General features: G+C 44.0%; 1 protein-coding gene across 4 annotated transcripts in view; it reads left to right on the top strand.

The window, feature by feature from the left end:
- The first annotated feature begins 356 nt into the window (after positions 1-356).
- nms (neuromedin S) overlaps positions 357-15,652 on the top strand; it is a 30,964-nt gene continuing 15,668 nt past the window's right edge. For 2 of the 4 annotated variants that reach the window (XM_042084250.1, XM_042084248.1), the window contains exons 1-4: positions 357-555; positions 849-901; positions 9,143-9,193; positions 11,783-11,809. In XM_042084250.1, coding sequence (XP_041940184.1) covers positions 474-555; positions 849-901; positions 9,143-9,193; positions 11,783-11,809 — 213 coding nt within the window. In that variant the 5' untranslated portion in view covers positions 357-473. The remainder of the gene's footprint in view (positions 556-848; positions 902-9,142; positions 9,194-11,782; positions 11,810-15,652) is intronic. The other 2 variants (XM_042084249.1, XM_042084251.1) reach the window with 2 other exon arrangements.

Genomic DNA, 15,652 nt, shown 5'->3' on the forward strand with positions numbered 1-15,652 from the left:
GACAGAGAGATGAGCAGAAAAAGTAGAAAGACTGAAGGAGAGAGAGATGGAGGAGAGAGAGATGGAGGAGAGAGAGGGAGATAAGCAGAGAGTCTCTTGTCTCCTGCAGTAATATGAGCTCCCGCTTTACCTCCTGCTGAGCTCGGCTGGGCTTTCCCGCCGCCAGCATTACGCATTGGCCCTGTGTGGTTGCGCATTACGCACGATACCCCCACCCCTCCCCCGCACCCCTAGTCGGTGCCAGCTTGTTAACTTGACCACTGGGTAGATCGCGACTTGGGCGTTGATTGGCCACAGCCCCACGGAGAGTATAAAACACTCGCGCACTCTTGGTTTTCCTCAGACGCGGACTGGCTTTGCCTGAACTTTACGGTACCCACGACAGCAGCCAACACGCCTGGCACTGAGCTACTGTAGCAAGACACCGCACATCGCCGCGAGACCTTTTTGAGTACGAGTGAACTTATCTGGTGATGGAGAGCTCTTGCTGGCGGCAACTTTTCGCGCTTCTTCACATCATGCTGTGGTGCCTCTCGAGCTGCAGCCCTCACGCAGGTGGGGAACTGGAGAATGTGTGTGTTGTCGTGCGTGTGTGTTGTTGATATTATTGTGATTAAATTTACATTTAATTTAAATTTACAAATTTAAAACTTCAACATGAGCAAGTGACATTCCTTCCACGGTGGTAAATGTCGGAATATAAAAGTTATCTTTGAAACTTGAGAGGAATTGAAATTAAAAACGTGCTTGCCTGACTGTATCTTCAGTTAGTTGAAGCGATTAGCAACCTGTCTGGTGATTGGCCATGAGGTTCATAGGTGTGTGTTATGTCTATGTTGTATTTTCAGAGTTCTTCCCGGTGTTATCAACAGACTGCGAGAAAAGTGATGCCGTACGAGAGGTAGGATGCGCGCACGCACACACACACACACGCACGCACGCACGCCCATGCACACACATATTCTGGCTGATGATCTTAGTTTAACAGTCTATAATGTGGTCTGTTACTTTGTTAAATGAATGGTTCACTATTAAAAAAAAAAAAGAGTGTTTTAAATATGAAGTATGACTTCCAACTATGCTAAAGTGCAGTCTGAACTAGACTGACAGAAGTTAAGAGAAAGAACTAACCCACCAAAGAACTAAACTGTGGCAATTTCTCCGAAATGCTTGACAAAACCGTGACAGTAGCCTGTACTCAAAAAAGTGCATCTCTGGCAAATTGTTGCTTTTTGACAAAGGCAAATCCCACCAAATATTTCTTAAATTGAGGAGTAAAAAATATTTGTACTTTGTATATTATTCTAGAATTCAGATGTTATTCCAGAATTACGATATTATTCTAGAAAGAATTTAGATTCCATTATAAAACACACACACACACAAATGTGTTGAAATGTGTAAAAAAGATATTATATATATATATAAAAAAACACAAAATGTGTTGAAATGGGCGTGTTGTTGGTTCAGCAGTGTTCTAGCGGCCGCTCTCACTTGCGTCACCGCTGACCGGGCCACTGGTGCCGGTTCTGCTTCAGAGCCACTAATGTTCTGATGTTCTGCTTCAGACCGATGTGCTGTGTTAGTGTTAACGGGAAAGGTGCGGTCAGAGGAGCTGCTGGCTCCGTGTTAACGGGAAAGGTGCGGTCAGAGGTTCACATTCCGGGACACCATTAGAAGTGTTGCCTCCAGTGTTCTAATGCCTGATCTCGATCTGGCGGGGCTGTTCTGGTGACGTTCCCACTGGGACGCCATTAGAAGTGTTGCTTCCAGTGTTCTAATGACTAATCTCGCGGGGGGGAAGTGGGGGTGTTCTGGTGACGGAGCCGGCTGGTTCTAGAGTGTTCTAATGGTTGATCTCATCGGTGGGCTGTTCTGGTGACGGAGCCGGTTCTGGCATATATTGGTGTGAGAAGTGGGAACGAGACGACGTCATTGATTAGTTGCGTGCGTGCGTGCGTGCGTGGGCTCGATGGTGTTTTATGCCCCCAACGTTGTCTTCAAGGCAGGGCTGCCTGGAAGGCACTATGCTTAGGCATGGGTTAAGGTTAGGGTTAGGGCTAGGTTTAGGATTAGGTGCCTTTAAGTCATGGGTTAAGGTTAGGGTTAGGTGTTGGGGGGCATAAAACACCATCGAGCCCACACACGCACGCAACGTTTAGATGAAGTCAGTGTGTCACTAGTAGTGTGTGTGTGTGTGTGTGTGTGTGTGTGTGTGTGTGGTGTGGGAGGGGGTTGATCTGGTGTCTGTAATAGTGTGTGTGTGTGTGTGTGGTGTTGATCTGGTGTAATAGTGTGTGTGTGTGGGAGGGGGTTGATCTTGTGTCTGTAATAGTGTGTGTGTGTGTGTGGGAGGGGGTTGATCTGGTGTCTGTAATAGTGTGTGTGTGTGTGTGTGTGTGTGGGAGGGGGTTGATTTGGTGTCTGCAGGGTGCGATTTGTAGGGGGTGATGGTGAGGATTTCCCCCCCTCTGGTTTTCCTATCCCTACCTCTGCTAAATTATTTTTATCCCCGGTGGGGACAACATTTATCCCCCTCTGCCCTTCATATTGATTAATGCTACTTCATATAAGTAAAGCGCTGCAACGTGAGAACAGTCTAGTAGGCTAGCCTACATAATAATCTGACATCAGAAACGCACCGTCACCGTCAGCACTCATGCTGCTGACACAGTGGCTGCGTAATAACTTAATTTGGCCTTGATCGTGCAGGCCATTCCAGAATGTCGAGTGTGTAATCCATCATAAATGGCTAGTTTCAATGGAAAAGTTAGCTGGACAAATGAAAGAAAACGAGAAGGATTTAGTGAAGCATAATAATGTTTTAGAACGTATAGGCCTAAATGTCCGAAGGAACTTACATTAAATGAGGAGATATTTGCTGAATGTCACAAAAAGTGTTACAGAACTTGCTTGGCATCGCTTATTCAATGGCTCTTTACCGAAACACCTGTAGTTTGCGGAGGACGAACGAGAAAGCACTCGTTTGATAAATCAGCCAGTAGGCTAGGCTAGGCCTAGTAGACAAATAACTTTCAGAAATAATCTGTACTGCAAAAACGAATGTTGGTGGGTATTTAAACTATCTAGCGGGTGTTTTAACAGCTGCAAGAAATAGAAGCTTCATGGTCTTTATGTTCTGGTTCGTAAATTATTTTCATAAAACTTCAAGTTGCCCTATAACTTTACTCTCCAAACTCTTCACTGCACTGTAGGCAATTAACTGACAGTATGATAGGCTATTTATTTTCTGTAGGCTACAATAAACACATTTATTTTTTCAACTTTTGCAATATTACGCACTTGGCTACTGAACGCAGATCAGCATGAGAGAGAATGCACGTAGCCTACGCAGCGTGTAGCGCAATGTGCTATTTGGTTACCAACTAACACTGTTAGCCAATTTACTAACTTAAGACTTCAGTGCCATCATATACAACGTTTTTTTACACAACAAATACAGAAAGGATGGAGGCAGCAAAAGTAGAGGAGTCATTTCAGATGGGGCAAGAACAAGGTGAATTTGTATGCTTGTCAAAACGTAGTCCTACCCTGCATTAGAGGAGCTGATCATCATACCAAGCACACTCGCTGTTTAAAGTCATACACCACGGTAAACTAAAACTAAAATGTTACAAAGGTGGCAAAAATAGTATAGGGTATTATTAGCCATGACATTACTAGGCTATGAATGAAACTGCAGAAACAACAGGGTGAAAGCAACCAATCCCGTCGAGGCCTGGGACTGCAGTCGAACCAGAATCTACCTTTGATGTGCTTTTTAAATGCTAGTGGACATATTTCCGCTTTTTAAAAGCTACATATATGCATGTGATTGTGTGTGTGTGTGTGTGTAGAGACCCCCTGCTTCAGGAACAGCTGGTCCACACACACACACACACACACATAAAGGCATTAAACTCCCTGGCCCTTTCTCTCAGAGGTCATTACAGACGGCGGTTTGTGTGTGTGTATGTGTGTGTGTGTGTGTGTGTGTGTGAGTGTGTGTGTGAGTGTTTTGTATGTGTGTGTGTGTGTGCACCACTTGCCTTTGACAGTGGTGCTCACTCTGAGAGGATTGCACTGCTGGGAGACCCACAACCACACAATCAGCAATTCAATTAGATTTAATCACAAAACAACACAATCATACAGTTTAACAAACACACACACACAACGCAATCATACAGTTTAACAAATACACACACACGCACACAAACACACACACAGAAAAACAGACAGACACAAATACGTAAACACATACACATTTGTGCAAAGACTTCAACTCACTCAGGCGTGCACACAAACGCACACACACACATGCACGCACACACACACGCACAGACACACACGCACGCACACACACACACACACACTCATACAAACACAGAAAAACAAACAGACACAAATACGTAAACACACATTGTGCATAGACTTAAACTCACTCGGGCATGCACACACACACACACACACACTAATACAAACACACACACACACACACCACACACACTAATACAAACACACACACACACACACCACACACACGCGCACACACACACACACATGTGCACACTGCTTGGGCACTCATATTTCTATGTGAGAGCTGCCGGCAGTAACAGATAATCGATTGCTCTGATTGATACTGTCATTGTGCAGTTGGTCTGGTCTGGTGTATGTGAATGTGAGTGTGTGTGTGTGTGTGAGTGTGTGTGTTTGTTATTTATTGTATTGTGTTGTATTGTATTTTATCCCCCAAAGATAAGAAACACTATCTTCTGATTGGCTGACAATGGGGCTATTAATTCTGTGTATCGGGACACCCATGAGGCAGATCTGGTGAAAAAGTTATATCATATCAATGGTAACTATAGCAACCATAGTGAATGACAGTAGAACTAGGAAGCAGGCCTCGTCAATTAATTAAGAATACCAGGATACCTCAGCAGCCGTTATTCCAGTTTTATTGGATCCTCTGATACTGTCATTGTGTATCACTGATCACTGTGATTGTGTGTGTGTGTGTCTGGTGGTCGTATGTTGTATTGGTGTGTGTGGTACTTGGATGTTCTAATAATGTGTTGATGTGTATGTATGGTGGTTGTTGTGTCGTGTCTGAGGTTTGTGTTGTGTCGTAGCTGAGTGTTGTAGCTGAGTGTTGTGTTGTAGCTGAGTGTTGTGTTGTTGCTGAGTGTTGTGTTGTAGCTGAGTGTTGAGTGTTGTGTTGTAGCTGAGTGTTGTGTTGTTGTGTTGTAGCTGAGTGTTGTGTTGTAGCTGAGTGTTGTGTTGTTGTGTTGTAGCTGAGTGTTGTGTTGTTGTGTTGTAGTTGAGTGTTGTGTTGTTGTAGCTGAGTGTTGTGTTGTAGCTGAGTGTTGTGTTGTAGCTGAGTGTTGTGTCGTTGTGTTGTAGCTGAGTGTTGTGTTGTAGATGAGTGTTGTGTTGTAGCTGAGTGTTGTGTTTTTGTGTTGTAGCTGAGTGTTGCTTTGTAGCTGAGTGTTGTGTTGTAGCTGAGTGTTGTGTTGTAGCTGAGTGTTGTATAGTAGCTAAGTGTGTTGTGTTGTTGCTGAGTTTTGTGTTGTAGCTGAGTGTTGTGTTGTAGCTGAGTGTTGTGTTGTAGCTGAGTGTTGTGTTGTAGCTAAGTGTTGTGTTGTAGCTGAGTGTTGTGTTGTAGCTGAGTGTTGTAGTTGAGTGTTGTGTTGTAGCTGACTGTTGTGTTGTTGTAGCTGAGTGTTGTGTTGTAGCTGAGTGTTGTGTTGTTGTGTTGTAGTTGAGTGTTGTGTTGTAGCTGACTGTTGTGTTGTAGCTGAGTGTTGTGTTGTTGTAGCTGAGTCTTGTGTTGTAGCTAAGTGTTGTGTTGTAGCTGAGTGTTGTGTTGTAGTTGAGTGTTGTGTTGTAGCTGACTGTTGTGTTGTTGTAGCTGAGTGTTGTGTTGTAGCTGAGTGTTGTGTTGTAGTTGAGTGTTGTGTTGTAGCTGACTGTTGTGTTGTAGCTGAGTGTTGTGTTGTTGTAGCTGAGTCTTGTGTTGTAGCTAAGTGTTGTGTTGTAGCTGAGTGTTGTGTTGTAGCTGAGTGTTGTGTTGTTGTGTTGTAGCTGAGTGTTGTGTTGTAGTTGAGTGTTGTGTTGTAGCTGACTGTTATGTTGTTGTAGCTGAGTGTTGTGTTGTAGCTGAGTGTTGTGTTGTAGCTGAGTGTTGTGCTGTTGCTGAGTGTTGTGTTGTTGTAGCTGAGTGTTGTGTTGTAGCTGAGTGTTGTGTTGTTGTGTTGTAGCTGAGTGTTATGTTGTTGTAGCTGAGTGTTGTGTTGTTGTGTTGTAGTTGAGTGTTGTGTTGTAGCTGACTGTTGTGTTGTTGTAGCTGAGTGTTGTGTTGTAGCTGAGTGTTGTGTTGTTTGTTGTAGTTGAGTGTTGTGTTGTAGCTGAGTGTTGTGTTGTTTGTTGTAGTTGAGTGTTGTGTTGTAGCTAAGTGTTGTGTTGTAGCTGAGTGTTGTGTTGTAGCTGACTGTTGTTGTGTTGTAGCTGAGTGTTGTGTTGGTGTGTTGTAGTTGAGTGTTGTGTTGTAGCTGAGTGTTGTGTTGTTTGTTGTAGTTGAGTGTTGTGTGGTAGCTGACTGTTGTGTTGGGAATAATAAAAAAAAGGTTTGGTTCCTGTTGGTTGTCAGTTGAGGCCATGGGTCGGTAGGGAATTGTTTTTTTTCCCCAGTGGCAGTAAGGGAAGAAAATCAGTCCCTCCAGGATTTCACAAGGTTTTTTGAGACTGTTGCGACCTAAAATGCCTGGATGGAAGTTGCGTGTTTTTAGCTGTTTCTTGTGGAGAAATTACGGGAGGAAGTGAAAATTACAAAAATAGTTGTGATTTTTTTTTTTAATTTAGGGCAATTAAGGTTAGTAAGACCAAAATCACGCTGATAATCTTGATGCTTATTGAAAAAGGATAATCAAAGGTAAACCGTAAGGATTACAGAAAATCAAAGTAGGCCTACTTTATTTGTGAAAATGCTTTGACTGAGGTAATTCACTAGTGATGTAGTACTCGAGTCCGGTCTCGAGACCAATTTCTGCTTTCTCCGTCTCGTCTCGGACTCGTTCCTTCAAAGACTCGGCCTTGACTCGGTCTCGGACCACAGTGGGAGGTGAAGGACTCGTAATTTCAGACCGAGTCCTCGAGACTAACGCATTTTTTATGTTCATATAAAAAAACAGACAACACATAACAACAATAATAATAATAAAATGCAATGTTGACCGGCATTATTTGAAAATGACATCCCATGGTGCAATGCAAAGATACTGCCGTCAGAGCCGTTTATTTATCTCTATGGCTCTGCTGCCGGTGAGTGTCTTTAGGTCAGCATAGTCCATATTAAGACGTTAAGACTGCTCCTCTAAACAATTCCCAATCTAGCTTAGTCTGTAGGCCTAACTGTTGATTATTAACTGGGGTGATATTAAATTATGAATATTAAAACTGACATTTTTTTATGGTCTTGGTCTCGACTCGGTCTCGACTCCTAAAGGACTCGGTCTCGACTCGGACTTGCTTCCTCAAAGACTCGGTCTTGACTTGGTCTCGACCCTTCAAAGACTCAGTCTTGACTCGGACTCGGCATAGGCGGTCTCGTCCCCATCATTATAATTCACAAAGCAGTATAACCTTTCGTAGAACTGTCCAAAAAAGACAGTCACCTAAAGAGATGGCATCATGTCATATGTTTCAATACATTCATATATTTTGTAATTCATATTAAGTTCATATCTTTTTAATAATTCATAGTCTGTGGCCTGCATAATTACTAATAGCCAAGTAAGTATCTAGTAATTTCATATTGATGTAAACTATTTGACTACACTTCTATTTAATGTCATTACATTGGTGGTGTACGTCTAATTGACTGCCTGCCCCTTTAAGGACGTGAAAGTAGCCTAATTACATTTCTGAGTGGATTGGAAGGCTTGCATCTCACTGTGTTCGGCTACGAGTGTAAATCACTTTTAGTCACTCACACATAGTGCATTACGATATGTGGATGCAATTGGGAATGTCTTCTATGTCATTAGTTAAAATAAATGTTAAAAAAACAACTCGAATGAAATCATTCTTGGATCATAGAAGAGGTACTGTAAATGTCTTGCAATTTTATTCATTTCTATGATTTCGGTAGCACTACTCAAACTAAGCCCACAAGCTAGCAAACATGACATAAGCTAAAAGGACATATCCAGGTAAACGTTTGTCAATGGGTTGCATAGCCTACTCAAATGTCAGTAAACCAGCATTAATTAACTTACCTTCATAGCCTAGGTAGGTTAGCAACACCAGGTTGAGAGATGCAACTAAGCAGATCATTAACATTAGCCTTCTATTTATTGTCATCAAAACTGCAGAGGAGCGAACACGTTAGGGCAGTCTTTGGTGTCATATGCAGAAGGTGCAGAAGTAAGTGTGCATCTGGCTCAATATTCTGCACGAGGGACTGTTGTGGTAGGTGAAATTTCACGGTGAAACTACGATGATTGGTCAAATTTTGCGAAAAAGTTGCGGTGTTTGGACAAAATTGCGAGTGCCTTGGTAAGTGACGAAAACAATCGTCTTCATGAACAGCTGTGCATAGGCTACTTTGTAAAAGAGAGAATACGCTCATCCCTATACATAACGCAAGGAGTAATTAATGTAATTACAGTTCGCCTTTTATTTGTGGATTTATTTAATGTAGCCTAGACTATTTAGTGTTATTTCTTCCCCAAGCTCATAAAATAAATTTTGGGTCGCACATAAATTGACAGGGTCGGTCGGAAACCGCCTTGTTGTGTTGTAGCTGAGTGTTGTGTTGTAGCTGAGTGTTGTGTTGTTGTGTTGTAGCTGAGTGTTGTGTTGTGTTGTAGCTGAGTGTTGTGTTGTTGTAGGGTGTTGATAGCATAGTGGTTAAGGAGTTGGGCTAGCATGCAGTTGCCTGAAAAGTTGAGGGTTCAATTCCCGACTTCCACCGATGTGCCCTTTGAGCAAGGCACAAAGAGTTGTTCTGGGGACAATGTAATATGATTGATATATGCAAGTCACTTTGGATAAACCGTGTCTGCTAAATAAACACATGTAAATGTTTTGTTGTTTGTGTTGTTGTTTGTGTTTTCTTTCTCCTGACTCGTGGGGCCAGTCTGCACTACACTCCTCTTTATGCCGCCTCTTCTGGAGTAAACAGCAAACGGTACAACGCCAGAACACACACTCTTACACACACACATTCACACATACACACTCACACATACACACACACACACACTCTCACACTCACATACACGCACACGCACACTCACACACACACGTGTATACACTCACACACGTGTACACACTCACACGCACATATGTACACGCACATACTCACACACACGCACATACGTACACATACACACACACACACTCAGATAAGATAGGTAAAAATACTGTAACAAAGTAACCAAAGAAAGAAAGTAAGCTTCACCAAATAACAAACTTAAGTTAGAATGTCAAATACACCAGATAAAACAATTCATCAAACAAAGAAAATAATAAACCCCAAAGAAAGGAGAGGGAGAAAGAAAGAGAGAGAGCGGAGAGAGAGAGCGTCATGCTAATAAAGCAACCTTGAATTGAACAATCTGGACATTTTATCTGGACATTTTATCATAAGCCGCTTTGGGTTGAATCAGTGACGCATGCAGGTCAGGTCAAAATCAGGCCATTTTCATTTATCACTAGGTGGCAGCCTCGCTAGGTCTCTTCCCGGAAACTTTACAGGCAACATTTCATATTTCATGAAAGACATTATATCTCCATTTCTACTGTAGAAAAAAAATAGGGATTTTGATGAAAACTAGCCACTGGTTAGCTTGGGATTTCTCAGGAACAGAAGCATGTAGAAATTAGGGTTGCAAAATTCCGGGAATTTTCAAAGTTGGAAACTTTCCATGGGAATTAACGGCAATATACGGAAATTAACGGGAATTAATGGGAATAAACTGGGAATTTTTAATATGGCAAGTTAGTCTATAACAGGGAACTTAAATGTAGTGGACAAAACCCCATCTTTCAGCATAATATTAGTTAAAACTACCTGATTTAATGCAATTTCAGTCAAATTTCTACCCTGCACATACGTCAATCCCATGCACACAGCAATCAGCATAGGCTACTAGACATAAAGGAAACCTATGGTGCGTTCATGTGCATGGGGAAAATCAATTCCCAGTGAAAATGTCATCTCATGTATTCCCACAAATTGGTGTGAGACTGGGGGAAGTTTGCAAACAGAGATTAATCTGATTAAGCTTGACAATTTATATATCCCTGCTGAAAAAAACAGCTAGAAACCAGCTTATGCTGGTAGCTGGTTTTAGCTGGTCTTTGCTGGTTTTCTTCCAGCTCTTGCTGGTCTTTGCTGGCGTGACCATCTGAGGAAGCTGGTCATGCTGGTTTGACCAGCCTGTCGTGTGGGATACAGCTGGTGTAAGATGGTCATGCTGGTGACCAGCCTGCCAAGCTTGACATTGTTGGTGTAAAATGGTCATGCTGGTTTGACCAACATAAACTGGCACGGCCAGTTAAACCAGCAGTGTAGACCAGCAACACCAGCTAAAATGACCAGCTTGAGGTGGTACGACAAGCAAAACCAGCTGAATTACCATCGTTAGGTGGGTAAACCAGCTGAAGGTATGTTTTCGCAAGAGATTTGTGGGTCTGGCTGGTCAACCATCATAGGGTGGTCAACCAGCAAACCACCTTTAGCTGGTCAGGCTGTTTTTTTCAGCAGGGATAACTTACATAATCTATAAGGTTTGGTTGGGGTGGTATGTTGTGTCATTGTATTTTTAATTGTTTTACCATTTTCTGGGATTCTAACTGAACAAACTGATAGTCAGTCAATGTTCCAACCAATTGGATTTTGTTGTTGAGTGGCATGGTGCATCTTGGGCAGTTCAGTGGTTTCTGTGTTGCTATCTTAGCACGCTAGTAAACCATAGGCAGAGAATGGGATTCCCGCTAGCATGGTGGCTAGCTTTCTATGCTAAGCTAAGCGAAAATACGAACAAACAAATCATATTGCTTATTACGAAAAAAAATGTTAATGTCTGTATATGAAACAGTAGGAATTACCAAAAAGTCCCAATTAATTCCCGTAAATTCCCATTAATTCCCATAATTTCCTTTAATTCCATGAAAGTTTCCAATTTGGAATATTTCCAAAATTCCCCAGCTTAACTTCCCATGGAAAGTTTCCAGAAATTTACCGGAAATGTTCCGCCCCTTTGCAACCCTAGTAGAAATAAACGGTTTGTACCCACTGAGAGCTTAAAGTCTCACCTTTCAAACGAGCCATAGTATGTGTCCATAGCTATAACATAGAATACACTGTGGCTCTACAATGATCTTGCTGGAACTCTGGGCCAAAGTTTCCAAAAACAGCGTGGCATTCAAAGTATTAAAGAACATTTGATGTTTTTAACATTATAAACACATTTCCTATGTTTTTAATAAAACATATTTCCTATTTAAAGAACATTTCATATTTTTTTACATTATAAACACACATGTCCTATTTAAAGAACATTTCATGTTTTTAACATTATAAACATATTTCCTATATGTTTTTAATATTACAAACATATTTCCTATTTAAAAAACATTTTATGTTACAAACACATTTCCTATGTAAAGAATATTTAATGTGTTTAATATTATGAACATGTGTCCTACTTAAAGAATATTAAAAGCATGTTTTAAAGATGTGTGTGTGTGTGTGTGTGCTCTGTTTTCTCAGGAGCAGAACCAGAATATGTTCAAACGGGTAAGTTAGTGTAGGACATGCTGCAACAATCTGTGTGTGTAGTGATGTGTGTGTGTGTGTGTGGGGGGGGGGGGGGGGGGGGGGGGGTAACAACAGTCCCTCTTATGTCCCCTGCTGTGTGTGTGTAACTCTCATGTAAAAGGGCATGGTCTCCATGTGTGTGTGTGTGTGTGTGTATAACTCTCATGTATAAGGGCATGGTCTCCATGTGTGTGTGTGTGTGTCTAACTCTCATGTATAAGGGCATGGTCTCCATGTGTGTGTGTGTGTGTGTGTAACTCTCATGTATAAGGGCATGGTCTCCATGTGTGTATGTGTGTGTGTAACTCTCATGTATAAGGGCATGGTCTCCATGTGTGTGTGTGTGTGTGTATAAGGGCATGGTCTCCATGTGTGTGTGTGTGTGTGTATAAGGGCATGGTCTCCATGTGTGTGTGTGTGTATAAGGGCATGGTCTCCATGTGTGTGTGTGTGTGTGTGTGTATAAGGGCATGGTCTCCATGTGTGTGTGTGTGTGTGTGTGTATAAGGGCATGGTCTCCATGTGTGTGTGTGTGTGTGTATAAGGGCATGGTCTCCATGTGTGTGTGTGTATAAGGGCATGGTCTCCATGTGTGTGTGTGTGTGTGTGTATAAGGGCATGGTCTCCATGTGTGTGTGTGTGTGTGTGTGTGTGTATAAGGGCATGGTCTCCATGTGTGTGTGTGTGTGTGTGTGTATAAGGGCATGGTCTCCATGTGTGTGTGTGTGTGTGTGTATAAGGGCATGGTCTCCATGTGTGTGTGTGTGTGTGTGTGTGTATAAGGGCATGGTCTCCATGTGTGTGTGTGTGTGTGTGTGTGTGTGTATAAGGGCATGGTCTCCATGTGTGTGTGTATAAGGGCATGGTCTCCATGTGTGTGTGTGTGTGTGTGTGTGTGTGTATAAGGGCATGGTCTCCATGTGTGTGTGTGTGTGTGTGTGTATAAGGGCATGGTCTCCATGTGTGTGTGTGTGTGTGTGTATAAGGGCATGGTCTCCATGTGTGTGTGTGTGTGTGTGTGTATAAGGGCATGGTCTCCATGTGTGTGTGTGTGTGTGTATAAGGGCATGGTCTCCATGTGTGTGTGTGTGTGTGTGTGTGTATAAGGGCATGGTCTCCATGTGTGTGTGTGTGTGTGTATAAGGGCATGGTCTCCATGTGTGTGTGTGTGTATAAGGGCATGGTCTCCTTGGTAATGTCCTTGTCTCTCTTCCATCCATCCCTCCCTCCTCATCCCCCCCTCTCTCTCTCTCCCATAGTTCCTGTTCCACTACTCCAAGTCCCAGAACTCATCCCTCTCTCTCATAGTTCCTGTTCCACTACCTATGTCTCATTCGAATTCCATGCCATCACAGTGATCGCCCCAGCAAAACTCTACGTGCTGGTCATCTACCGCCCTCCAGGCCAACTAGGCGACTTTATTGACGAACTTGACACTCTGCTATCCTCCATCCCTGAGCATGACTGTCCGCTTCTTGTTCTCGGTGATATGAACATCCACTTAGATGCCCCAGGCTCAGCGGACTTTTTGGCCCTGGTCCACTCCTTTGACCTCGAACTGGTTCAAAGCCCACCGACTCACAAAGCTGGCAAAGAGCTTGACTTGATCTTCACTCGGAACTGCAGCACAGACACCCTCATGGTGACGCCTCTCCATCTTTCTGACCACTTCTTCATCCAGTTCAACGTCAGCCTGTCAGAACAGCCTCCGGCTCCTCAGCCGATGGTCACGTTCCGCCGCAACATCCGGAACCTGTCTCCAACGCACTTCTCCTCTGTGGTTGCCTCCGGTCTACCTCCACTCAACACCTTCTCCTCTCTGGAGGTTAATGAAGCCACTGACTCGCTCTGCTCCACACTGACCTCGTGTCTAGACGAGCTGTGCCCTCTTACCACAAGGCCAGCTCGATCCAAACATTCTCATCCATGGCTAAATGATACCCTCCGATCGCAGCGCACCAAACTCAGAGCCGCGGAGAGGAAATGGCACAAATCCAAACTAGCTGACGACCTCAAAAACTACCAGACACTCCTGACCTCCTTCTCAGCCAGCATCACTGCTGCTAAGACTGCTTTCTACCATGACAAAATCAACAGCGCTACAGACACTCGAAAACTTTTCTCAACCTTCAAATCGCTACTCAACCCTCAGCTGCCTCCTCCTCCATCCAGCCTTACTGCAGATACCCTCGCCTCATTTTTTACAAACAAAGTGGCGGCAATCAGCAGTCAATTCTCTACATGCCCACTCAACGCATCTGACTCAGATACCGCACTCCTACAACCTCTAGGGACTGCTGGAACATCTTTTTCAGCATTCACGCCTCTCTCCGAGAGTGAAGTGTCCAGACTCCTGACATGCAGCCGTCCTACCACATGCTCGCTGGACCCTATACCTACGAGCCTACTTCAGTCCATCAGCCCGACCATCGCTCCAGCTATCACACATGTGATCAATGCCTCGCTAACCTCCGGCACATTTCCAACAGCGTTCAAAATGGCCCGGGTAACACCGTTACTTAAGAAAGCTTCTCTCAACCCTGCTCAAGTCGAGAACTACCGCCCTGTCTCACTACTGCCTTTCCTATCCAAAGGCATTGAACGAGCAGTCTCCAAACAGGTCTCTGACTTCCTTTCACAGAACAACCTTCTGGATCCAAATCAGTCTGGGTTCAAAAGCGGCCACTCTACCGAAACGGCTCTGCTGTCTGTAACAGAAGCCTTAAAAGAAGCCAGGGCGACCGCTCGGTCATCAGTACTCATTCTGCTTGACTTATCGGCTGCCTTTGACACGGTTAATCACCGTATCCTTCTCTCTATACTCGCTGACATGGGAATCTCCGGTTCTGCTCTCTCCTGGTTTGAATCCTACCTCACAGGACGCTCGTTTAACGTATCATGGCTTGGTCAGCTATAGCTATCCGCACCTCACCATCTCACCACAGGGGTCCCCCAGGGCTCAGTGCTGGGCCCCCTCCTCTTTGCTATCTACACCACCTCCTTGGGACAGATTATCCGTTCGCACGGCTTCTCATACCACTGCTATGCAGACGACACACAGCTCTATCTGTCCTTTCCACCTGACGACCCCCTGGTTTCAGCACGGATCTCGGATTGCCTTTCAGACATAGCTACATGGATGAAGGCACACCACCTCCAGCTGAACCTCTCAAAGACTGAACTGCTGGTCATCCCAGCTAAACCTACCATACACCACGACATCAACATCAAATTTGACTCCCTGTCTGTTTCACCGACCAGGACTGCAAGAAATCTAGGAGTTGTTCTTGACAACCAACTAAACTTCTCAGATCATGTTGCCTCAGTCGCCCGGTCATGCCGTTTCGCACTCTACAACATACGGAAAATCAGGACTTACTTGACTCAAGATGCTACCCAAGTTCTGGTTCAGGCAATAGTCATCTCACGACTCGACTACTGCAATGCCCTCCTGACAGGTCTCCCAGCCTGCGCAGTGAAACCACTTCAGATGATCCAGAACGCGGCGGCGCGCCTGGTCTACAACCAACCCAAAAGGGCACATGTTACCCCGCTGCTCATCCAGCTACACTGGCTACCTATGGCGGCCCGCATCAAATTCAAGTCTCTAACGCTTGCCTACAAAGTAGTCTCCGGTTCTGCTCCCACCTACTTGAATGCCCTCATACAGACTTACACTACCTCCAGACCGCTGCGCTCCTCTGACGAACGACGTCTAGCTCTACCACCGGTACGCTCAAGCCAATCCAAACTTTTCTCATCTGTTGTTCCTCGTTGGTGGAACACACTGCCAGTTCCTACAAGGGCAGGGACATCCTTTTC

Source organism: Alosa sapidissima, chromosome 2 (genome assembly GCF_018492685.1).
Source record: "Alosa sapidissima isolate fAloSap1 chromosome 2, fAloSap1.pri, whole genome shotgun sequence".
NCBI classification, from domain to species: domain Eukaryota; kingdom Metazoa; phylum Chordata; class Actinopteri; order Clupeiformes; family Clupeidae; genus Alosa; species Alosa sapidissima.